Here is a 26,137-nt window from a genome sequence, read left to right as displayed (position 1 = left end):
AAATTTTCATTGTGGCTTATGAACTGATTTTGACAACCCTATCATTTGAATAATACACATAGAATCACCTCCCCTTCATTTTGAAAATTTAGGCTCATTACTTTATGGTCATCATTTATAAATGAGGAGAGATATATTCATCTCTTTCCAGTAGGCACAGTTAACTCTTCTAACATTATACCTGTCTTCCAGTTACATGCACATTCCTGCTTTTCAAAGCGTTTGTGATGTTTGTTTTGTATTTGTGTTTTTCTTTCTGCCAATGATGTGAATTGTTTGGGGAGGTTAACTTCTTTGGAATCATTAAATAGCTTTATCAATAAGAGTAACATCAATCTAAGCATTGCTAACTGTCAAAAAAAAAAAAAAAGAGTAACATCAAGAATGAGATTGAAAGAACCAATTCAGTTATCAAAAGTCTTTTTCTTGGAAAGGGCTTGATTTCCAAGTAGGGCTAAGAGAAGATTCACCTCTCCCCCAATAAAATGATATGACTGTTCCCAGCCTTCTCTAGATATCTGGTTAGACTTCTAGCTAACATTCTAAAGACATGAAACAACAGATCATTCCCCTGTTCTTGTGTTTGTGTTTCATTTGTAAATATCCTTAATTTGTGTGACTTGAGGATACGGTTAAAGTCCAAATACTATCTTTGGGTTTGTTTTTTTTTTTGAGACAGAGTCTCACTCTGTCTCCCAGGCTAGAGTGCCGTGGAATCGGCCTAGCTCACAGCAACCTCAAACTCCTGGGCTCAAGTGATCCTCCTGCCTCAGCCTCCTGAGTAGCTGGGACCACACGCATGTGCCACCATGCCCGGCTAATATTTTTCTATATATTTTTAGTTGGCCAATTACTTTCTTTCTATTTTTAGTAGAGACAGGTCTCACTCTTTCTCAGGCTGGTCTCGAACTCCTAACCTTGAGCGATCCACCCACCTTGGCCTCCCAGAGAGCTAGGATTACAGGTGTGAGCCACCGTGCCCAATCTTTAGGATTATTATGTAGGTATTTTCATATCTGCAAGTGAAAAATTCCCATTAATTATATAGATGGTAAAGCTGGATAAATGATTTAAAGATGAGATAGTTTATTGATCTCTGTGGTTTAATTATATGAGAAGTGGGAGTTTTACTAATTATATTTATGATCTGTTCCTTTTAAGTGCCCTAAACTCCTATGTTAATATAAAACTTTAAATATAAATTTCTTGGTGGTCTTTTTTGCCAGTTAGCCCTCAAGAAGCTTTATTTTTTGGCCGGGCACGGTGGCTCATGCCTGTAATCCTAGCACTCTGGAATTACAGGCCGAGGTGGGCGGATCACTCAAGGTCATAAGTTCAAGACCAGCCTGAACAAGAGCGAGACCCTGTCTCTACTAAAAATAGAAAGAAATTAGCTGGACAACTAAAAATACATAGAAAAACTTAGCAGGACATGGGGGTGCATGCCTGTAGTCCCAGCTACTCAGGAGGCTGAGGCAGAAGAATCGCTTAAGCCCAGGAATTTGAGATTGCTGTGAGCTAGGCTGATGCCACAGCACTTTAGCCCAGGCAACAGAGTGAGACTGTCTCAAAAAAAAAAAAAAAAAAAAAAAAGAAGCTTTATTTTCCTTAAAAACTCTTGTCTGCTATTTTTCAGAGCTACCTAAATATTGAGTAGCAGTTAGCTAACTAGTATTTGTTTCACTTTTATGACCCAAGGGATTGTTCCCCCCACTCTTGGTGGTGGGAATGACAGAAAGTCCTTGCAGTTACATTGCTTTTGTTTTCCTTATCATTATCCAGAGACTGCTAGGCCATAACATTATAGAAGAATGATCCTGGGAGGGACCCAGGTAAGTAACCAGATGACCATGGATGATTAACTATTTTCCAGGAAGACCTAGAGGGGATGGCATGGTTATGAGCATGAGCAAGTCCACAAAGGACAGTTGCACTTAACTGCTGCTGCTGTGCAGGAAGGGGAGATCTGTACCTTGGCTTGTGGATTTCTAGGGTGAGGTTCCTGTTTCCCTGGTCTGTATTTCAACTGTGTGTGTTCTACCTTACATGGTCACACCTAAATCTTGCCTAAAGGAACACTTACTATCTCTGGGTACAAAGAAAATATTGACTCAGGGAAGGGAAAGCAGCCTGAGCAACATACTTTATGGGAGCAGGAGCAGAGCTTGGCATAGAGAGTAATTATTTTGCTTTTCAGCTGATGCCAGTTTAGGGGGAGACAGTTGAGAAATTTGTATGATACAGTGGGTGTTTGCCTCAGATGTCCTTGACATTAGGGGAAATAAAAGGTGATATGAATAATCTACAAAAGTGACTGGGGTGACTGGAGGAGGAGCCAATTCTACAAGTTCAGTGCTGCTGGCTGCCTTATCTGGGAGTTTGGTGGGGTCCAAGTTTCAAGGCTATCTTTACATACTGCTTAGTAACTGCTTCATTTAGCAGCTCCCCGCTCTGAGAGAATGCAGGTAGGTTCCAAGATCTGAAAGAGGTATACTGTGGCTGGAGCATAAAGTATGGGTTGAGGGCAGGAGAGAGATGAGGCTGCAAAGGTTAGCAGGGTCTGCTAGGTCATACAGGGTCTTACAGACCAAGTTAATAAATTAGGACTTTTTCCTAAAGGCAATGGGAAGGTTTTAAAGAGAGGAAGGAAATGATTGGTTGCATTTTAAAGGGATTTCTGTGGCTGCAGGGAAGAGAGTGGATGGGGGCAGGGGGCAAGACTAGAGGCAGAGTTCCCAGTTAAGAGACTTGTAATAGGCTGGTTGGAGTGCAGTGGTGTTTACAGCTAATTGATCACAACCAGTTACAAATTCTTTTGTTCTTTCTCCACTCCCACTCCACTCTTGACTAGCCTGAAAAAACAAAAAGAGAGAGAGATACTTGGAATGATCATGATGGCATCCCTAACTGGAAAATAGCAACAGATTGTAAGAGAAAAAGGAGGTTTCAAAAACATTAGGAAAGGCCTAATAGTTGAGGGGTGGAAATGGAAAGATGGAGAATCCATTAAACCTGACGCCCAAGTCCGGCTGGAGAAAGTGAGTGGGTAGGTTATAATGGCAATTTTCTGAGATAACAGACCACTGGAAGGGGACCAGGTTCTTGAGGGAAGATGATGAGTTAACTTGGGGCATGGTAAATGTAGAGGAGCTCCCCAATGGGCAGCTGAATGCGCTGGTCTGAGGTCACAGAGAAATGTGTCTTGGAGATAAGAGATTGGAGTCGTCTGCCTGTGTGTGTTCATTGAAGCCATGTGAGTAAATTGAAGCTCCAGGAGAATGCAGAGAAAAAAAAGAGAGTCAGAGGCAGAACATTAAGGCATTGTAAGAACAGGCATAGGAGCAGGAACTGGGAAAGGAGACTAAGAAGGAGCAACTGGAAAGGCAGGGGGAAAACCAGATGATCGTGACACTTAGACACCCTGAGAAGGTTTCAAGGAGGAGAAAGAGGTTACAGAGCTAAATGCTATGAGGGGTCAGGTGTAGTAAGAACTCCAATGTAGTCATTGGATCTAATGAGCTTCAGCTGTGCTGGTGGACGCTTTAGACCAAGAATGTGCTAAGGGCACTAATAATCAGAGACATGAAATAAAAAGAGAATATAGAACTTGATATTGGCCATTTTATAGAAACATAGCAACTCATCTGGGAATAAAACCTAAATTGTTTTCATGTTTATTTGTTTAAATAGATAATACATTAACATGGTTCAAAATTCAATACAAAACAGTATTAAAGTAAAAAGTCTCCCTGCCACCCAGTTCCCTTCACATGTTTTTTTTTTTTTTTGCATAAATGTTTTCACATTCTCTTCACTGTTTTTTTTTTTTTTTTTTTTTTTTGAGACAGAGTCTCACTTTGTTGCCCAGGCTAGAGTGAGTGCCATGGCATCAGCCTAGCTCATAGCAACCTCAAACTCCTGGCTCAAGCAATCCTCCTGCCTCAGCCTCCCGAGTACCTGGGACTACAGGCATTCGCCACCATGCCCGGCTAATTTTTTGTATATATATTAGTTGGCCAATTAATTTCTTTCTATTTTATAGTAGAGACGGGGGTCTCGCTCTTGCTCAGGCTGGTTTCGAACTCCTGACCTCGAGCAATCCGCCCGCCTCGGCCTCCCAGAGAGCTAGGATTACAGGCGTGAGCCACCGCGCCCGGCCTCTCTTCACTGTTTTACTCCTTGCTTTTTTCACTTAGCAATAGGTCTTGGAGATCATTCCTTATCAGTGCATAAAGAGTTGACTCATTCTTTTTTTTTTGAGACAGTCTAACTTTGTTGTCTGGACTAGAGTGTCAGCTTAGCTTACAGCAACCTCAAACTCCTGGGCTCAAGCGATCCTACTGCCTCAGCCTCCGGGACTACAGGCATGCGCCACCATGCCCGGCTCATTTTTTCTATTTTTAGTCGGCCAATTAATTTGTTTCTATGGGGTCTCATTCTTGCTCAGGCTGGTTTCGAACTCTTGACCTCGAGCAATCCGCCTGTCTCGGCCTCCCAGAGTGCTAGGATTACAAGCGTGAGCCACAGTGCCCAGCCTGACTCACTCTTTTTTGACAGCAGCACACTATTACATAAATGTACTATAATTAAAAACTTTCCTATTAATGAATATTTAGGTTTTCAAACACTCTGTTGTTAGGTACTTCAGTGTCTATCAACACATGAATAGATAACTAAATTATAGAACATATGGTTATAAAGAATGCATAGTTACTGGGGAAAATGCTGATAATTTAATGTTCAGTAGAGAAAACATTTAAAATTTTATAATATTAAAACTATATTTAGAGAAAAAACAAACAAGAGCATTCAAGAGAGAAAAATGGGATTTGTTGGGGTGGCAAATTTGTGGCAGAATTTTTTTTTTTTTTTTTTTTGAGACAGAGTCTCACTTTGTTGTCCAGGCTAGAGTGAGTGCCGTGGCGTCAGCCTAGCTCACAGCAACCTCAAACTCCTGGGCTTGAGTGATCCTTCTGCCTCAGCCTCCCGAGTAGCTGGGACTACAGGCATGCGCCACCATGCCCGGCTAATTTTTTATATATATATCAGTTGGCCAATTAATTTCTTTCTATTTATAGTAGAGACGGGGTCTCGCTCTTGCTCAGGCTGGTTTTGAACTCCTGACCTTGAGCAATCCGCCCGCCTCGGCCTCCCAAGAGCTAGGATTACAGGCGTGAGCCACAGCGCCCGGCCCGTGGCAGAATTTTTAAATTTTGGTTTCCATTAATGTTGTGTTTTTATAATTACAAAACTCAAAGAAGAATCCAGAACTTCCTTTCCCATGAGTAGTCCAGTGACTGTGTTTATAATTCAGAGATTTCTTTGGCCCTGTAGCTTAAATTTATCCTGCTATGACTTAAGTTCATCATTTGTGTTTGCATCTGACTGTATTCTCAGTGGAAAAGAACAGTCCTGTGGGCATTTGTACAAAGTGCCCAGAAGTGCTGGGAAGAAGTACTTCTGAGTCTTGGACTCTGATAGCCTGCGTCCCACCCCAATGCAGCTCAGATTGGTCTGGGAACCAAACGCTTGGACTGTGGAGAACACTCAGGAGACATGGGGGCATTTCTGTAGATGTAGATTCAGAAATAGCAATCTTTTTCCCGTAGAGCCTATTTTGCAAATTGCTGTACTTTTCTGGTTCCTTTGTAAGTTTCTCTTTTCCTTTAAACTGCCTTTAGTAGCTTTTGCATTTGGAAAAGTAATTCACTTTATTGTAATAGAAAGCAACTGCAAGCCTATGTGAAGTGAGACACCTGAGGGATTTTGTTTAGCCTTAAAAAAACAAAAAACCCAGTTGCTTGGAAATCTAAGGTTCAAAAGTGTTGTCATTTCTTTTTCCAGCACTTATTCCAGCTATTACTCAAACTATGGGAGACTTGTTACAGTAACTTGAAAAATGACACAGACTTTACCTCTTAGTAGCTTAGGAAGTTCCTGACTTTCATAGGTTGCCAGGTTGTCAAATTCATGCTGAGCTGTGTTAGTAAAGTGTTAGTTACAAATGAGAGAGAAAGGGATCCTTTTCACAGTTATAGATAAGCTATTTCTAATAGTTAGCACTTTTTTTTTATTTTTGCTTTTCTTGGTTTTGTATAAACATTAAATCCCTGAAGAGATAGCTATTTGAGGTAATTGAGTAGTAGCTCTGTCAGAGGAAGAGAAAGGCAAGACTTAGAGAAGCTGGATCACTGCTATCAGTCATCAGGGCTTCATTTGTGAACCTCAGAGAAAACTTGAGGAGATACATTCTTACTCTAATGTTTTATACTTAAATTGTAATTATTTTTTAATTGAGATATAATTCACATGCTATAAAAGCCACCCTTTAAAAGTGTACAGTTCAGTGGTTTTTAGTATATTCACTCTGTTGTGCAACCATCACCACTGTCTACTTCTAGAACATTTACATCAACCCAAAAGAAATTCTGGTACCAATTAGCAGTCATTTTCTATTCCTCCCTTTCTCTGGCTCCTTAATCTACTTTTTGTCTCTATAGATTTACCTATTTTGGACATTTCATATAAATGGAATCATATAATATGGGGTCTTTTGTGACTGGCTTATTTCACCGATAGTAATGTTTTCAAGGTTTATCCATATTTTAGCATGTATCAGTACTTCATTTTTAGGCTGAATAATATTCCATTGCATGGATATGCCACATTTTGTTTATCCATTCATCAACTGATGGAAATTCAAGGTGTTTCCACCTTTTGCTATTATAAATAACACTGCTCTGAACATTAGTATATAGGTTTTTATGTGATGTAATTATTTTTAAACATAGTTTTCAGAAAACATTAAAAATCAGGACCAATACGATCCTTTTGTAGTTCATAAGCATGATGATTGGGTTTTCACACACGTGTGAAATGTGCCTCCCTCAAATCTTGTTAAGATGTCAGCACGTTACCTGTCTGACATAAAAAAAAAAAAATTGGGACCAATAAACTCCATACTCCTACCACCTATTAGAGCCATAGTCATTTTTTATATTACCTTTTATATGTATGTATTATATAGTTGACACTTGAATAGCTTGGGTTTGAACTGCATGGGTCAACTTATGCAGATTTTTTCCAACCAAGCTTGTACCAAAACTACAGTATTCACAAGATGCAAAACTTACCTGTGTCGGGGGCCGATTTTTCATATATGTAAGTTCTAAGGGACTTGAGTATGCGCAGATTTCAATCCACATGGGGGTCCTGGAACCAATCCCCTGTGTGTACCAAAGAACAACTGTATGTATTTCTTTTTTTCTTTTTCTTTTTTGAGACAGAGTCTCGCTTTGTTGTCCAGGCTAGAGTGAGTGCCGTGGCTTCAGCCTAGCTCACAGCAACCTCAAACTCCTGGGCTTAGGCAATCCTGCTGCCTCAGCCTCCCAAGTACTTGGGACTACAGGCATGCGCCACCATGCCCGGCTAATTTTTTCTATATATATTAGTTGGCCAATTAATTTCTTTCTATTTATAGTAGAGACGGGGTCTCACTCTTGCTCAGGCTGGTTTCAAACTGCTGACCTCGAGCAATCCGCCTGCCTCAGCCTCCCAGAGTGCTAGGATTACAGGAGTGAGCCACCATGCCCAGCCTGTATGTATATTTTTAAGTGGCTGAAATCATGTACTGTCTTTGTGCTGATGACTCTACTTTTCTTTTATTCCCTCTTCACCCTACTCCAATTGGACTTTCACCCTTACCATTAAAATTAAAAGCTCTTGAGCATCACTAATAACCTCCAGCATGCCAAACCAAGGACCAGTTCTCTGTCCTCATATTGCTTGACACTGATGATTATTCCCTCCGTGTCTTCATCTGTTTTATGTTGTTATAACAGAATACTACAGATAGATAATTTATAAAGAACAGAAGTTTATTTCTCATAGTTCTAGAGGTTGGGAGGTCCAGGATCAGGGCACTGGTATTTGGTCTGGTGAGGGCCTTCTTGCTGCATCTTTCCTGGTAGAAGAGCAAGGGAACCAACTCCTTCCATCAAGCCCCTTTATAAGGGCACCTACTCCCTTATAAGGCGGGAGCCCCCATGGCCTAATCACCTCTTAATACCATCACATTGGTAACACCTGATTTTGGAGGGGACTCATTCAAACCATAGCACACCTTCTGGAGACACTTCTCTTGATTTCCACAATACTACATGCTACGAGTTTTCCTTCTGTTTCATGGACACTCCTCAAATTTTATTCCCTCTTTTTCTGCCTAATCTCTAAATGTTTCAGGATTTGGTCATAGGCCCCCTACTGTGCATTCTTTCCTTGGTGATAACAGCTACTCCTGCTATATGCTAATGACTCCCAAATTCCCATCTCCAATTCTGATTTCTGTGAACTCTATACTCATATATAAAAAGTTGCCTATTTGACATCTCCACTTATGAGTCTAATAGGTATCCCAATTTAACATGGCCAAAGCAGATCCCTTGCTTTCTAACCCTGCAATCTGCTATCTCCCCAGTCTGCCCTCATCCTAGTTGATGGGCCCTCACAGTTGCTCAGGTCAAAAGCCTTGGAGACATCATTGATTCACTCTTTCCGTTATCTGTCTCTGCACCTCCAAATTATATCCAGAATCTAGTTATTTGTCATCATCTCAACACTTTTAGTCAAAGATACCATTTTTCACTTGGACAACTGTAATACCTTCCCTCTGTAATTCATTCTTTACACAGCAGCCAATGTGAGTTCTTTAAAAACCTAAGTCAGATGATGTCATTACCCTGCTCAGGCCTCTCCTGTGGCTTACTGTTACATTACAAAACAAAATCTAGAGTCTGCCATGGCTAGAAGGCTCTCCACAGCCTAGTTCCTGCCTGCCTACCTTTCCAGTGTTACCTGCTGCTTGCTGCCTCATCACTTTGCTTGGGCTACTCTTCTGGATCGTCACAGAGCTGGCTCCTTTTCATCATTGTGGTGTCAGCTGAAATGTCATCTCCTCAGAGGTGCCTTCCCTGACCACTTATTAAAAATAGCCACCACCCTTGACTGGGCCTGGTGGCTCATGCCTATAATCCTAGCACTCTGGGAGGCCAAGGCGGGAAGATCACTCAAGGTCAGGAGTTCGAAACCAGCAAGAGCAAGACCCCGTCTCTACTAAAAATAGAAAGAAATTAGCTGGACAACTAAAAATATATAGAAAAAATTATCCAGGCATGGTGGCATATGCCTGTAGTCCCAGCTACTTGGGAGGCTGAGGCAGAAGGATTGCTTGAGCCCAGGAGTTTGAGGTTGCCGTGAACTTGGCTGATGCCATGGCACTCTAGCCTGGGCAACAGAGTGAGACTCTGTCTCAAAAAAATAAAATAGAAAAATAGCCACCCTTACCTGTCACTCTGTAAGTACTGTTCTGTTTTCTTCATAGCATGTATTATTACATTGAAATTGTCTTATTCATTTGTTTATCATCTCTTTTTTTGTCACTGATAATAATATCTAGCATTTATTAAGCACATACTATGTACCAGGTATTGTGATAGATATTTGTTTATATTTTCTCATTTATCCTCTTTTTATTTTTCTAATTTTTTTTTATTTCAGCATATTATGAGGGTACAGATTTTAACGTTTCAATAAATGCCCATTCATTTATCCTCTTAAATGGTGTAGGTATTAATATCCCCATTTTATAAACAGAGGTTCATGAAACAAGCCCCTTAGCTAGGCATCTACATAGAAATCTGCGAGAATCACCTGAGGCTGTAAGCTCATGAAACCACTCCTCTAAGAATGCTGGGGAAATGCCTGGTTCTTTGAAGACAGTGAAATAACACTTAAAGTAATGATTTTTCAACACTGGTGCCAGCTACTCCTCGAAAAACCCCAGTGCCTGTGCCCGAGCACAGATTTGTCTGCCAGCACCGTTTCCCCTTCTGGGCTGAGTCACCAAACCAGTCTGAAGAGGAGCGTGAAAAGTGTGGATCCTTATCTTGTTTCATTGTTATATCCCTAGCACATGGAACAGTGTCTGGTACATAGTAGTTGCTAAAAAAAAATCTGTTGATTGGGTAAATGAATGAAAAACTCCCAAATTTATGTCTCTAGCTCTGACATCTCTCCAAAGATATATCTAGTCACCTACTTAACATCCCCACTTGGGTTTCTAAATAAACATTTAAATTACCCCACAACTCTGAATCTTCCCTTCCCCCAAACCTGTTTCTTTTCCAGTTTTTCTCCTATTAGTAAATGGCATGGCATCTTCATAAATTTGGTAGTTCAGACCAGAAACCTAGGCCTTGCTTTTGATTGCTTCTTTTCTCTCATTCCCCACATCCAACCCTGCAGCAAGACCTGCCAGTTCTACCTCTGATTGTATCGTGAATCCATTTATTTCTCTTAATTTCCATTGTCAGCACTTTAGTCTCACTCTCTATAATCTTTCCCCTGCACTTCTAGACACATCTTCCTGCATCCAGTCTTATCTCACTACAAGTCATTCCTCCATGTAGCAGCCAAATTGGTTTTTAAACAATGTGTTAGTTCACACCATAATCATGTTTAGGACCCTTTTGTGGATTCCCATTGTCCTTGAAATCTAAATCCTTCACTGTGGCCTGAAATCCCTTGGTGATCTGGTATCTTTGTTTGTCCAGTTCCATTTGCCACTGTCTTCCTTGTTCATTAGGTTTCAGTTATGCTGTGCTTCCTTCTGTTCCTCCCAAGGCCCTTCTCATCTCAGAGCATTGTTTTGGTTTTTTGTTTGTTTGTTTGTTTGTTTGTTTGTTTGTTTTTTTGAGACAGAGTCTTACTTTACTGCCCAGACTAGTGTGAGTGCCATGGCATCAGCCTAGCTCACAGCAACCTCAAACTCCTGGGCTAAAGTGATCCTGCTGCCTCAGCCTCCCAAGTAGCTGGGACTACAGGCATGCGCCACCATGCCCGGCTAATTTTTTCTATATGTATTAGTTGGCCAATTAATTTCTATCTATAGTAGAGACAGGGTCTCGCTCTTGCTCAGGCTGGTTTCAAACTCCTGACCTCGAGCAATCCGCCTGCCTCGGCCTCCCAGAGTGCTAGGATTACAGGAGTGAGCCACCGCGCCTGGCCTTCAGAGCATTGTTTTGTTTCCCTGCCTCCAACTTTATTAAGGTATAGATGACAAATAAAAATTGTATATACTTAAAATATATGACATAATGATTTGTATACATATATATTTTGAAATGATTACCACAATCAAGTTAACTCATCTATCACCTCACATAGTTACCTTTTGTGTGTGAACACTTTAAAAACCCTTACGATCTGCTCTTTTAGCAAATTTCAAGTGTATAGTCACTATGCTGTACATTATATCCCCAGAACTTATAACTGAAAGTTATATTCTTTGACTAAATCTCCTAATTTCCCTTACCCACCCACACATACCTTCTGCCCCTGGAAACCACCATTCAACTCTCTGCTTCTATGAACTTGACTTTTTTAGATGCCGCATATGTGTGAGATCATACAGTATTCATCTTTCTGTGTCTGGCTTGTTTCACTTAGCACAATGTCCTTCAGGTTCATCTGTGGCAGAATTTCCTTGTTTTTTATGGCTGAATAATAGTCCATTGGCAAGACACATCTATATACACATATACATACACCCCCCCCACACACACATACATTTTCTCATCAACAGAAATTTAGGTCATTTCTATATCTTGGCTATTGTACATAATGCTGCAATGAACATGGGGGTGCAGATATCTCTTTGAGATACAGATTTCATTTCTTTAGGATATACAACATGAATTCTGCTAAAATTGAAGCAAGAACAAACATCAAATTTATAGGAAGCTTGAGTGAAAGAATGGTGAAATCATAGATGCTTTATGAAAAGTTTCTGAGGACAAAGTCTCAAAGAAATTAACAGTTTACAAATGGTTAACTCATTTTAAGAAGGGATGAGACAATGTTAAAGATGAAGCCTACAACAGCAGACCATCCATATCAATTTGCAAGGAAAAAATTCATCATATTTGTGTCCTATTTGAAGAGGACTGACAATTAGCAGCCCAAACAATAGGTACCACCATAGACATCTCAATTGGTTCAGCTTACACAATTCTGACTGAAAAATTAAAGTTGAGCAAACTTTCTACTTCAATGGATGCCAAAACTGTTGCACTCAGATCACCTGCACACCAGAGCAGAGCTCTCAATAGAAATTTTAAACAAGTGGGATCAAGATCCTGAAGCATTTATTTGTAACAGGAGGTAAAACATGGCTTTGCCATGTGATTCTGAAGACAAAGCACAGTCAAAGCAATGGCTACCAAGAGGTGGAAGTGGTCCAGTCAAAGCAGAGGTAGACTGGCTAAGAGGAAAGGTCATGGCAACAGTTTGGGGGATGTTCAAGGCATTTTCCTTGTTGACTTTCTGAAGGGCCAAAGAATAACATCTGCTTATTATAAGAGTGTTTTGAAAGATTGCCAAATCTTTAGCAGAAAAATGCCCAGGAAAGCTTCACCAGAGAGTCCTGCACCACAAAAATGGTCCTGCTCATTCCTCTCATCAAACAGGGGCAATTTGATAGAGTTTCTGTGGGAATTCATTAGGCATCCTGATTTGGTTCCTTCTGACGACTTTTTGTTTTCTAATCCTCAAAAAATCTTTAAAGAGCACCCGTTTTTCTTCACTTAATAATGTGAAAAAGACCACATTGACATGGTTAAATTCCCAGAGCCCTCAGTTCTTTAGGGATGGACTAAATGGCTGGTATCATCACTTAAAATAGTGTCTTGACTTGATGGAGCTTACATTGAGAAATAAAGTTTATGTTTTTTATTTTTATCTTTTAATTCTATTTTTCCATGAACTTTTTGAAGTCCCCCCATATAGACACATATATGAATGTATGTATATTCATATAATTATATGTGTATATGTATATATATATTTTTTTAAATACTCAATGCTGGTAAAAAATTTTGTGGTAAAAAAACCAATTCACTTGTGAATTGCTATAAATTGGTATATCCCCTTGGAAATGGAATATAAATATTTTCATATCCTTTGATCCAGTAACTGTTCTCATGGAAACTTATCTTAGGGAAATCATCCAATAGAAGCAAAAAGGTATATGCATGAAAAGGTTTACTTCAGCATTATCCATATAATTTAACAAAAATTTAAAAATAATTTAAATGTCAAAATTAGGGGAGTTAATCCAATTTTGTATATTGACACAATAAGATGTGATTCAATCATTTCATATTCCAACTCTGGGCTTCTGTGTCTGGCCAAGATGGAGTTATACAGACTGGATTTACCTTCCTTAACTAAAAAAATGAAAAAATACATAAAACAATGGTTTTCCGGACATTGGGCAACAGGCAGCACAGTACAGTGAACTCTGAGAGAAGGCAAATCAGGTGAGCTTTGTGAGTGCCTTGGTCACTCACTGCCTGGGAGTCTCCAGGCTGCAACACCAGGCTGAGGAGAGGGAGTTGAGAGTTTGAGGAGGCCCAAGCAGCTTGAATTTGTAGAGAAGAGAACAGAAGAAGAGGGACCTATATAGACAGCTCCAGAGATCTGCAGAGGTACCCCAACACGGGCATCTGAAAACTGATCAGTGTGTGTATGTGAAGAAACTACCTGAGGTTGGGGAAAAAAACACCTTAGAGGAACATAAGGAATAATACTTGAAGCTCACCCCACTGATGGGGTGATTGTGGTGATATATTATCCTTTTTATATATTGTGGAATTCAATTTGCTATAAAAGAATTTTGTTAAGACTTTTTGCATCTATGTTCATGAAAGAGATTTGTAGTTTTCTAGTAATGCCATTTTCTGGTTTGGGTATCAGGATAATGCTTGCTTCATAGAATGAATCGGGAAATGTTCCCTCCTCTTCAATTTTTTGGAAGAATTTTTGTGCAATTGGTAGTATGTCTTCCTTAAATATAGGGTAGAAATTAATAATGAAGCTGCCTGTGCCTGGAGTTTTGTGGAAAGGTTTTTTTTAACTACAAGACTAATTCGATTTCTTTAATGGAGATGGGGCTGTTCATTTCAGACTATCTATTTCTTCTTGGATGAGCTTTAGTAGTTTGTATATTTTTAAGGAATTTGTCTATTATTTAAGTTACTGAATTTATTAGGTGGTTATTATTATTATTTTGAGATAGAGTCTTGCTTTGTTGCCCAGGCTAGAGTAGGTTATTATTAATTTGGTTAGAATTTAACCCAAAGTATACAGAAGAAAGAAAACAAAAAATAATAAAGATAACATCAAGAACAAAAAAGTGATCCATTTATATGACATTCTGAAAGAGCCAAAAACTATAGGTACAGAAACAGACCAGTGGTTTCTATAGCATGGGCCTGGCACAGTGAGTTGACTACATAGTGACATGGACTAATCTTTTGGAGTGACAGAACAGCTCTACATCTTGATTATATTGGTGATTACATGGCTATATGTCTTTGTCAGAACTTGCAGAACTGTACACGAAAAGGGGTGAATTTTATAGTATGTAAGTTATACTTTAACATAAAAGAAAGAAATATCGAGTAAAAGAAGCCAAAGAATGTAAAAGGAATTCCAGTATGGGAACTAAAGAAACATGGATACTATTTGTGATCTAACATTTGTGAAAACATCATAATATAGTATGTAGACCCAGAAATATGTATATCATTCAGTCATTCACTTCACAGATATTTCTTTTTTCTTTTCTTTTTTTTTGAGACAGAGTCTCGCTTTGTTGCCCAGACTAGAGTGAATGCCGTGGCTTCAGCCTAGCTCACAGCAACCTCAAACTCCTGGGCTCAAGCAATCCTGCTGCCTCAGCCTCCCGAGTAGCTGAGACTACAGGCATGCGCCACCATGCCCGGCTAATATTTTCTATACATATTAGTTGGCCAATTAATTTCTTTCTATTTATAGTAGAGACGGGGTCTCGCTCTTGCTCAGGCTGGTTTCGAACTCCTGACCTCGAGCAATCCGCCTGCCTCAGCTTCCCAGAGTCCTAGGATTATAGGTGTGAGCCACTGCGCCTGGCCCACAGATATTTCTTAAACGTGTGTACACTAAGGCAACAATAACTTAAATCTAGAGGGGTAAAATTAAACAGAAAACAAATAAATGAATAAATAAATGAGAATCCCAGAATATGGTAAGTGCTCTGAATAAAACAAAAAGGCCATGTGCTGTAGAATCCAGGCAAGGACTCTCCAAGGTGCCATTTGAGTTGAAACCCAGCAAAGAATGAGAGTAGAGAGCCAAGGGAGGAGGGAATGACAAGTCCAAAAGCTCTGAGGTTCATACATCCAATAAGGGGTTAATGTGTAAAATATATAAGGAAATCATACAACTCAATAGCAAAAAATAACCCAATTTTAAAATGAAGGCCAGTTGCAGTAGTCCATGCCTATAATCCTAGCACTTTGGGAGGCTGAGGTGGGAAGACTGCTCAAACCCAGGAGTTTGAGACCAGCCTGAGCAAGAGTGAGACCCCATCTCTACAAAAAATAGAAAAATGAGCTGGGTGTGGTGGTGTGGGCCTATAGTCCCAGCTACTTGGGAGGCTGAGGCAGAAGGGTCGCTTAATCCCAGGAGTTTGAGGTTGCAAAGAGCTATGATGATGCCACTGTACTCTAGCCTGGGTGACAGAGCAAGACCCTGTCTCATGTAAAATAAAATAATAAAAATAAAAATGAATCCGGGCGCGGTGGCTCACGCCTGTAATCCTAGCACTCTGGGGTGCCGAAGCGGGCGGATTGCTCAAGGTCAGGAGTTCGAAACCACCCTGAGCAAGAGCGAGACCCCGTCTCTACTATAAATAGAAAGAAATTAATTGGCCAACTAATATATATATAGAAAAAATTAGCCGGGCATGGTGGCGCATGCCTGTAGTCCCAGCTACTCAGGAGGCTGAGGCAGGAGGATTGCTTGAGCCCAGGAGTTTGAGGTTGCTGTGAGCTAGGCTGACGCCATGGCACTCACTCTAGTCTGGGCAACAAAGCGAGACTCTGTCTCAAAAATAAATAAATAAATAAAAATGAGCAAAGGACCTGAATAGACATTTTTTTCAAAGAAGACATACAAGTGATCAACAGGTATATGAAAAGGTGCTCAAAATCACTAATCATCAGAGAAATGAAATCAAAACTTTACACATTTTAGGATGGCTGTTGTCAAAAAGACAAGAGATTACATGAGTTGGCAGGGGTGTAGAGAAAAGGGAACTCTTATATCCTATTGGTTGGAATGTAAATTTGAATAGCTATTATGGAAAACATTATGGAAGTTCCTCAAAAATTTAAAAATAGAACCCAGCAATCCCACATCTGGGTATACACATACTTCTATCACCAATGGGGACTGACCTCCTTGGCTGTCTGAGTCTCAAATTCAAAATCTCCAATTAGGGACTCCCTTTGGGCCAGGGGTTCACCCTGCTCTGATCACTATAGCAGTGGCTATTGAGTGTTATGATTGGCCTGGCTTAGGTCTGGGCTTATTTGGAACCAATCCATTAGGCTAAGGGAGCTGAAGTCATATAAACAGCTTCCCCAGAACTGTGCAGTTGGAAATGGTAGGTGAAAGAAGATTTTAAAAAGTATGTGGTCATTATGGTGGCGAGGTGGTTGTTTTATAGAATTCCAGAAGGGAGAATATAGAGTAAATAAAATAATATTTATTATTATGGTATGAAATGTGACTTTTATTTACTTTTTTCTCAATTGTTCATTTGTCTAATTTATCTAACAAACATTGATTGAGAGATTTCTGAGTGCCAGGTATTGTGCCAGGTGCCAGGGATTGCAGAGATAAAGATGTAGTCTAGGCCGGGCACGGTGGCTCACTCCTATAATCTTAGCACTCTGGGAGGCCAAGGTGGGAGGATCGCTCAAGGTCAGGAGTTTGAAACCAGCCTGAGCAAGAGCAGACCCTGTCTCTACTAAAAATAGAAATTAATTGGCCAACTAAAAATATATAGAAAAAAGTTGCCAGGCATGGTGGCACATGCCTATAGTCCCAGCTACTCAGGAGGCTAAGGTAGGAGATCGCTTGAGCCCAGGAGTCTGAGGTTGCTGTGAGCTAGGCTGACTCTAGCCGGGGCAACAGAGTGAGACTCTGTCTCAAAAAAAAAAAAAAAAAGATGCAGTCTAGTGGAATCAGCTGGCAAAGAAAAAGTACAAAGGTACTGAGTTAAATGCTGTGATGGAATTATTCACAGGGTTTTATAGGCCCATAGATACTTAACTAAAGGCAGAGAAGCATCATGAAAGTAAGTTATCTATTCATGTGTAACAAATCACTCCTAAACTTAGTAGCTTAAAACAACAGTAATCATTTATCACTGTTCATGGCTTCTGTGGGTGAACAATTCAGGAGCATTTCAGAGCATCAGTATTCTGCTTTGTGAGAGAGAAGGGCCTTTGTCATGGCATTGCAATCAGATATTGGCCAGGACTGAGGTCATCTGAGGATTTGTGGCTACAGGATCTTCTAAGGTGGCTTACACGTGTGGCAGGCAAGTTGGTGCCTCTCCAGGGGGCTCCTTGGGTGTCCTCATTACTCAGTGGCTGACTTTCCCCAGAGCAAGTGATATAAAAGAACAGGGTGGAAGCTGGCCTACTGATGGAAGTTGTATACAGTCACTGTGTTTTGGTTGCTGAGCTTTGCTGTGATTTGGTGTGGAGCAGGCCAATACAAGGATTGACTACCAGGAGGTAGAATCATTTGGAGCCATCTTGGAGGCTGGCTACCACAGGAGGCTTCTGTCTATGACGAAATGTTGTTTGAGTCTTAAAGTATGAATAGGAGTCTTGTCTGGCAGATAAGGAGAAGACGATTAGAGACAAAAACATAGAGACAGAGTACAGTGGATTTGGGTAGCTGAGAGAGTGGGCCAGCGTGACTGGAGTGGGGTGGGTGTTGGGTGGTGAGAGGTACAGGGAGGTAGTCAGGGCCAGATCATGCAGAACCTCACGTTGTTAAAGGATATGGCTCTTCTTCTGGGGACGGTGGCAAACTGTTGAAAGAGTTAAGCAGATGGCTGGGATCTGATTTGCACTTAAGATAACTTTGGCAGTAGGAAGCAGCTGGAGATAGGAGTGGAACTGGAAGAACAGTGTCACTAGATGAAGGAGTCAGCAGGTGGTCTCGGAAGCTGGTGGGGGCAGGATGAGAGTACCCAGGAAGAGCTCAGAGTGAGAAGAGCAAGGGGCAGGGGTGTAGCCCACACAGTGAGAGGTGTGTTGAGGAATAGAAGCCAAGGAGAAAAACCAGGAAGAAAGCATGTATTTTTGTACTCTTACCTTGAAAAAAAGTATTCATGTATTTTTTCCTTCATTTTTCAAAAAGTGTCAAAAAAGTATTCATATATTTTTTCCTTTATTTTCCAAAAAGTGTTCATATATGAATCCAGCCTTTCTTGAAGTTTCCTGGCTTTGCACTTCTCTATCCAGGTCATTTGTTACCAACAGCTTTCAGTGTCGTCTTATTTCCTCACAGAGAAAAAGTAGTCTTCAGGATCTCAGAGGCCTCTTAAAACAGAATTTTTGCGTATGCTGCTTCTTTCCTGTGTCCTGGCAAATGTCTGCAGAAAACCACCTATGTAGTAGTAGCAATGCTGGGCTTTATTGTCAAGAAAAATAGGAGACAGGATAGGAGAGTTGGTCAAGAGGGAATGAGGGGCCGTACCCCTCTGATCTGTATGTGCCACAGGAAATGGACAGAACCTGTTCTGTACCCCCCATCCCTGCCACATATACATGGGAATTTTATAGGGCAGTCTGACCTTTGCATCGTGAACAAAATTTGTTTTATAGGAAATTGTAGGATCGGCACACTAGGGAGTATGTACAATTAATTTTTTGAACTTCCTCCCAGAAACCTCAAAGGTGCTTTACTCTCTCCTGGTTTTCAAAAGTTTATGCCTCTTAATGCTCCTGTGACTGGCCAGGCGCGGTGGCTCACGCCTGTAATCCTAGCACTCTGGGAGGCTGAGGCAGGTGGTTTGCTCGAGGTCAGGAGTTCGAAACCAGCCTGAGCAAGAGCGAGACCCCGTCTCTACTATAAATAGAAAGAAATTAATTGGCCAACTAATACATATAGAAAAAATGAGCCGGGCATGGTGGCACATGCCTGTAGGCCCAGCTACTCAGGAGGCTGAGGTAGGAGAATCGCTTGAGCCCAGGAGTTGGAGGTTGCCGTGAGCTAGGCTGACGCCACAGCACTCACTCTAGCCTGGGCAACAAAGCAAGACTCTGTCTCAAAAAAAAAAAAAAAGAAAATACTCCTGTGACAACAGAAGGCAGCCAGGATGACATGGCAAACTCCCTGGGCTGCTCCTGCCAAATCCCAGGTGGCTGCTTGCAGGAAGGTTTCTATAGTGACCAGAGGCAGGAAAAACCTGCCCACCCAGCTTTGCAATATCACATCCGGCTAGGCTGGCCCCTGGAGAAGTGGCACATATATATGTGTACATACACTCTCACACACACAGATAGCATTGCGTTACATAGCTGACCCTCACAGACTCCTCAAAATATGTCCAGAATCTAACCATTTCTCAGTGTTACCACAGTAGCAAAGCCAACTTTGCTTCTGCATGATCTTTCATCCTGACTAGTGCAAGAGCCTCCTCTGTGTCCACCGCCTCCTTGTTTGCAAGGTGGCCAGAGGGAGCTCAGAGCCCTCCTCTAATTTCCCAGCCCCCTGAGAATGAAGCCCATAGTCCCCACTGCACTGTGAGGTACCCATGGCCCCTGCTGCGTCTCCTCCCACTCTGCTCCCCTCACCCCCAGGCTCTCTGGCCTGCTGGCTGCCTTCTCTGCAGGCTGCAGCCTGCCAGGGGTGCTCCTGACTTGCTGCCCCTTCTCTCTGGTCCCCTTTCCCTCAGGTAGCCACAGAACTTGAGCCCTCACTTCCTTTTGGTCTTTGCTCAGATATCACCTTATTCTAAAAGAGCTTAAAAGAGCTTTTCCTGACCACTTGACATAAATAGTCCCTCTCTTCTGATACTCTCCATACCTTCGCCTTGCTTTATTTTCCTTGTAACATTATAGTTATCACAATGCATTTTTCTGTTACTGTTAAGGGCCGGGTGATGTCTTCTACTTTGCATCCCAGCCCATAGGAGCATGCAGGCTCCCAGTGGTGCTTGGTCCCTGTTTGCCACTGAATGGATGAGTGGGATGGGAGCCACGGTCAGGAAAGAGAGCTGCTCAGGAGAATTGCCTTCCCAGCCCCTCAGTCCTCCACAGCCAAGGTAGCTCATTCCCTCCACTACAGGTAACTGTTTTCCTTCAGCTTTTACTCTGCTCTTCCAGAAGAAACAACCAGACCACTACCTGCAGGGTCGCTGGTGAGGAGGAGTCTCTCGTGATCTCAGTTGGGATGTTATGTTGAACCATATAAAATTGTCATTTTTGTAGGTCATAATGGATGAATATCAGTAATTTCATGTGGTTCAACATAATAGCTTTGAGTAGATCTCAATGTAGAGGGCCCAGATATTAACAGTAACTTCTGGGAATCATTAGGACTACTAATTGTCTGATGCTTAGTGAGTACTTGCTGTGTGCCAGCCAGTGTGCCAGGGCCTCATTTGTATTATCTCACTTAATCCTAATAACCACAGTGAGGCATAGGCATCGCTGTGCCATTTTATGGATGAGAAAACCAACATTCAAGTGAAGTAAACTTGCCCAAGGTCCTAACAAGTGGGTAGTGGCAGTGGCAGAGCTAGGATTTGAGTGCAGACCTGCCCGGGGACGTCTGCACTTTTAACCACAGAGGGCGCATGCAAAAGCCACTGCCCCCACAGCCGACTCGTGGTCGTACAACCGAACACTTCCTGGCTGCTTTCCTATTGACACTCCAGTGGGTAATAGCAGGTTCTTTCTAGTTTTCATAGGAGCAGGAGCTTAGAAATAGAAAGTTAGAGGAATCCCTACTATTGACTCCCCAGTTGATAGCTTTTTCTTTTTAAAATTGAGATACAGAGATACAATTCACATAACATAAAATTTACCATTTTTAAAATGTATAATTCAGTGGTTTTAGTATATTCACCATGTTGTGCAACCATCTCCACCATCCAATTCCAGAACATTTTCATCACTCCAAATAGAAGCCCTGTTGGCAGTCACTCCTCCTGCCCCCTTCCCTTCAGCCCCTGGCAACCATGCATCTACTTTCTATCTGTATAGATTTGCCTTTTCTGGACATTAAATGAAATGTCCAGAAAAGGCAAATCTATATAAATGAAAATAGACTCATACTATATTCATCCTTTTGTGTCTGGCTTTTTTCACCGAGCAGAATGTTTTTCTGGGTTCATCCATGTCGTAGTGGGTATCAGTACTTCACTCTTTTTTTATGGCTAAAAATATTTCATTATATGGATATTTTCATATGTTTTATAGGTATCCCATCAGTTGATGGACATTTGAGTTTTTACTTTTTGGCTATAACGAATAATGCTGTGAACATTGATGTACAAGTTTTGTGTGGACATAGGGTTGTTATTTCTTTGGGATGTACACATAGGAGTGGGATTGCTGGGTCGCGTAGTAACTGTTTAATCACTGAGGAGCTGCCAGACTGTCTTTCACAGCAGCTGCACAACTTTCTCATCCCCCCAGCCATGAAATGAGGACTCCAGTTCTTCTCCGTATCCTCACCAACACTTATCATTGTCTGCCTTTTTGGTTATAGCCATCCTAGTGGGTATGACATGGGGGTCTCATGGTGGGTTTGATGTGCAGTTTCCTAATGACTAATGATATTGAGCATTTTTTTACCTGGTTTTTGGTCATTTGTATCTCTCCATTAGAGAAATGTATATTCAAATCTTTTGCCTGTTTCTAAATTGGGCTATTTGTCTTTTTATTGTTGGATGTTTTTTGGGTTTTTTTGAGCCAGAGTCTCACTTTGTTGCCCAGACTAGAATGAGTGCCGTGGTGTCAGCTTTGCTCACAGCAACCTCAAACTCCTGGGCCCAAGCGATCCTCCTGCCTCAGCCTCCCGAGTAGCTGGGACTACAGGCATGTGCCACCATGCCTGGCTAATTTTTTCTCTATATATTTTTAGTTGGCCAATTAATTTCTTTCTATTTATAGTAGAGACGGGGTCTCGCTTTTTCTCAGGCTGGTTTCGAACTCCTGACCTCGAGCAATCCGCCTGCCTCAGCCTCCCAGAGTGCTAGGATTACAGGCGTGAGCCACCGCGCCTGGCCTATTGTTGGATGTTTTTTAAGAGGACCAAAAAGGGAGGAGGAGGCAGGGGTTTAAACAGTGACAGGAGGGATTTAAATTAGGTTGTACTTGCTAACTTAGTTGCCCAGCTGCAAGGCCAGCGAAGCCTTGGCAGAGCAGACTGCCGGCGGGGAGGGAGCAGCAGGGGAAGTGGAGGCTTCTCCTCAGCAGTCCTGTGCTCGCTGAGTGGTACCTCAAAGACTCTGGCTCAGAGAAACCTATTCACAGAGGTTTTGTTTTCTTTTTCTTTTTAAAAAAACATTACCTGAGCACAGGGCTCTGGGGAGTCTGTATGTGATTCTCCTTCTGTAATAAAAGGGGAACTGAGTGCCTACCCCCTTTGGTTCCCAGAGGAGTTGAAAACATTAGTTATGTAGCTTCTTCAAAGTGTGTCCTCTCTTAGACAACATGTTCAGATAGGAGCCTTTTTCTTTCAGAAAAGAAATAGGATTTCTTTCAAATCCTGTGCCCCCTCCATTGTTTGTCCTTAAAAAATAGGGACTTAAAAAGACAATTAAAAAATGGGCAAAGTGTGACTTTTCCCTTCTGTTTTCCACAGTGGCCAGGACTCTGGACTTGCAAAATCAGAGGGTAGGTGGAGGGACTCACCTTTGCAGAAGAGTGGGTGCTTTAGAATGACTTCCCCTTTACTCTCCTAACAGGGCAGATGTTTCTGAACCAGATGAAGCCTGAGGAGCCTTCCAGCTCTAAGATAGCAGGATAGCAAACTTCTAAGTCTGGAGCCGCAGAAGGCTTGCCCTGCCTCCCAGCACGATGTCAGGTAGAAGCAGGGACTGGACTTGGAAATGGGGTATGAGGCTCCCACAGAGGAGCCAAAGGAATGGGAGCTGGCTTGTTTGTTTTCCACAAAACACCATCCAGATCAGAGAGGTGGAGGATGGGGAAGGCTGGCTCTGGCTGTCTGAGCAAGTTACTAAAACTCTTCTCAGCTCAGCTCTCCAGTTTCTTCCTGCCTCCCCCCTAGTCTGCAAATCCTCCTTAAAAGAGGAAGAGGCAGGGGATGATTTATGTTTTATATAATATGTTGCTTCTTTTCCCCCCCTTTCTCTAGAAATGTGCTCATTTCTAGGTTTCTTCCATTCTGACCCTTCCCCACCTGTCCTACATGAGATGGCCCAGTCTCTTTAAGGCTGGTGGGTGCTCTGGGAGGGAGAGAGAATATCTTGACTTGAGTTTTGCCTCTGCATTTTCTTCACTGTTCTCCTATTCCTGATCCTCTTTGGTTTTAGGAAGCCACACACCTGCCAATGGCCCCTTCTCAGCCCTGACTTCGAGCATGTGGCCCCAGGAGATCCTGGCCAAGCAGGTACAGCACTTAGTCCAGGCAGGCACCACCTGCTATGGTCTGCAGGCTGCCCCAGAGTGGGTGGCTGACTCACACTGGATCAAGGGGTCAGAACCAAAGATGGATCTTAATTGCACATGCCCGTGTGAATCAGTCACTATGCTGGAGGACAAGTATTATGGCACTATTCTCTCAGTATTATGGGGATACAGGAATACATAAAACATGTTTCTTGCCTTGATCTTATTATCTTTGATCTCGGAGAAGAACAAGGAGAATGCTAGCAGAATTCAGGGAAGGTAGTCACCCCCTATAGCTGAATGATGACCAGAGAAGGCGTTGTCCAATGGTGGCCTTTAAGCTGAGTCTTGAAGGCTGGGTGGAATTTCAGCAGGCAACCATGTGGGTGGCATCTTCCAGAACTTATGGTTCCAACGAGGAGATAGACAACTGATTTTCTTCCTAATCCTGGTTCTAGAAGGAAGAGCCAGCAGAGCAACCAGAGTTCTTCTATGACGAGTTCGGTTTCCGTGTGGACAAGGAAGGTAAAACGAAGCCCCTCCTGTGTGATCTTGCTGATGTCCTTGGAGGGACTCCAGCCGCCATGACTGGAATTACATAGCACGTTTGACCTCTGAGTGCTGGATGTTTCAGCTGTTCCAGATTTAAGGACAGAGGTGCATTCGAGAGTGATGCTGTTATAAATATGGAGACCTCTGATTTTTTTTTGAGATAAATTTTATTGTTCTTCACTTGATAAATAAAAGCAATAGAGAAGTTGAAAAATTCAGAAAAGTATAAAGATTAAAACAGAATTAACCCATAATCATATAAACCTGAAGATAATTACTGATATTGTAGTGTATTCTTTTCCTGGTTTTGCATGTATCTATAGATACTTTCCATAACTAACGTATATACATTCTAAAACATTATACTATCAGCATTTTGCTATGTCAGTTAAGACCTCTTTAAAGTCATATATGTCAATGGCTACATAATATCCTATTATAATGGATTTATTTGTAATATTTTTATAACAATTTTTGTATAAATGAGCCTCCAGGCCATTTCTCTCTCTTTTTTTTTAACTCTAAATGATAAATGGCTGGGTGTGGTGGTTCACGCCTAGCACTCTGGGAGGCCAAGGTGGGAGGATTGCTTGAGCTCAGGAGTTCAAGACCAGCCTGAGCAAGAGTGAGATCCCGTCTCTACTAAAAAAATAGAAATTAGCCAGGCAACCAACAAAAAAAAAGAAAACAAAAGAAAAAATTAGCCAGACCTGGTGGCACACACCTGTAGTCCCAGCTACTTGGGAAGCTGAGGCCAGAGGATCGCTTGAGCCCAGGAGTTTGAGGTTGCTGTGAGCTAGGCTGATGCCACAGCACTCTAGCCCGGGCAACAGAGTGAGACTCTGTTTTAACCAATCAATCAATCAATTAAATGGATCTATTGATTCCCCAGTAGACTGTTAGGAAGGCCTTTTACCAGGACCCAGGATGGCCTGTCACCAGGCCAGAACCATGGCTAAAACATTTTAATTGGCTGAAACTAATGTTCAGGTCACTCATGTTTCCCATTCTGACATAAGTTTTCCTTGTTCTTCTAATTTGCAGGTAGCTATTTGGTGGTTAAAAGCTGGCATTGAGAGGGAAACAGGGAACTTTCTAGTATGTTGGAACTGTCCTATGCCTTGATGGGTCTCTGGATTCAGAGTCCAGAGTGCTCACCATTACACTGTGGAACCGCTGTATCTTGACAGGGACAGTGTTTAGACATTCGTTTATTGAGACTCACCAAAATGTACACTTAAAATGTGTGCATTTTACTGTATGTAAAGTCATTACAGTTGATATTTTTAAAAGCTGGGCTGAGGGCTTGGCTTTAGGATGAATACAGGTGAGTCTTTCTGTGGAGCTCACCCACACATAGGTTGCAGGGTTGCCAAAGAGAGCACATCCTGGTTCATTCAACAAAGATTTCATGAAGCTGCCTGCGGGTAGTGCACTCTTTGCGGCTGTATCCCCAGTGCCTTGAACAAAACTGAAGGTGGTTTTGACTGCATGGAGTTTTCATTCTGGTGGGGGAGCTGGGCAGTGAACAAACATAATGTGCTCGGGGCAAGAAGAGCTATGAAGAAAATTCTGAGACTAGAGAAGGGAAGTGAATTGTATATAAGTTGGTCGGGGAAGGCTTCTCAGAGGAGGAGACGCTTGAATAGAGACTGAAGGAAGTGGTGGAATGAGTGTCGCTGAGGAGGGGAAGTGAGATGCAGAGGCCCTGAGGTGGGGCTGGGCTTGGTGGGAAGAGCAAGAGGGACGTTTCAGTGGCATTCGGGGAGCGGGAGGAGGGCAGTGAGAGGTGAGGATGGAGGGGCAGGGCTGGGAGGAGGCAGCTCACAGGCCCTGGCAGGCCTTGGGCTTTGAGTGTGAGTGAGCCAGGCACCACAAGCAGGTTCTGAGCAGTGACATGATATGACTTGCGTTTTAGAGGGTCACTGTGACTGCTGTGGAGAGCAGCCTTTGGGAGGCGAGGTGGTGCAGGGAGGCCAGGAGGGCTACTGCGGCGATCGGAAGGATGGTGGCTCAGATAAGGGCAGTGGTCCGGGCAG

At 42.1% G+C, this 26,137-nt stretch overlaps 1 protein-coding gene and 1 non-coding gene across 5 annotated transcripts in view; both read left to right on the top strand.

The window, feature by feature from the left end:
• SGSM3 (small G protein signaling modulator 3) overlaps positions 1 to 26,137 on the top strand; it is a 35,640-nt gene that overhangs the window by 3,289 nt on the left and 6,214 nt on the right. For 3 of the 4 annotated variants that reach the window (XM_012741660.2, XM_012741658.3, XM_012741659.3), the window contains exons 2-4: positions 22,883 to 23,001; positions 23,471 to 23,547; positions 24,005 to 24,071. The exons of the other annotated variant lie outside the window; for it this stretch is intronic. In XM_012741660.2, the coding sequence (XP_012597114.1) occupies positions 22,995 to 23,001; positions 23,471 to 23,547; positions 24,005 to 24,071 (151 nt within the window). In that variant the 5' untranslated portion in view covers positions 22,883 to 22,994. The remainder of the gene's footprint in view (positions 1 to 22,882; positions 23,002 to 23,470; positions 23,548 to 24,004; positions 24,072 to 26,137) is intronic. 4 annotated transcript variants of the gene reach the window in all.
• LOC142873639 (small nucleolar RNA U13) lies at positions 6,826 to 6,927 on the top strand. The gene has a single exon (XR_012921629.1). It is a non-coding gene; the product is annotated as a small nucleolar RNA U13 (small nucleolar RNA).

Source organism: Microcebus murinus, chromosome 10 (genome assembly GCF_040939455.1).
Source record: "Microcebus murinus isolate Inina chromosome 10, M.murinus_Inina_mat1.0, whole genome shotgun sequence".
Taxonomy (NCBI): Eukaryota; Metazoa; Chordata; class Mammalia; order Primates; family Cheirogaleidae; genus Microcebus; species Microcebus murinus.
This window is presented reverse-complemented; position numbering and strand designations above follow the sequence as displayed.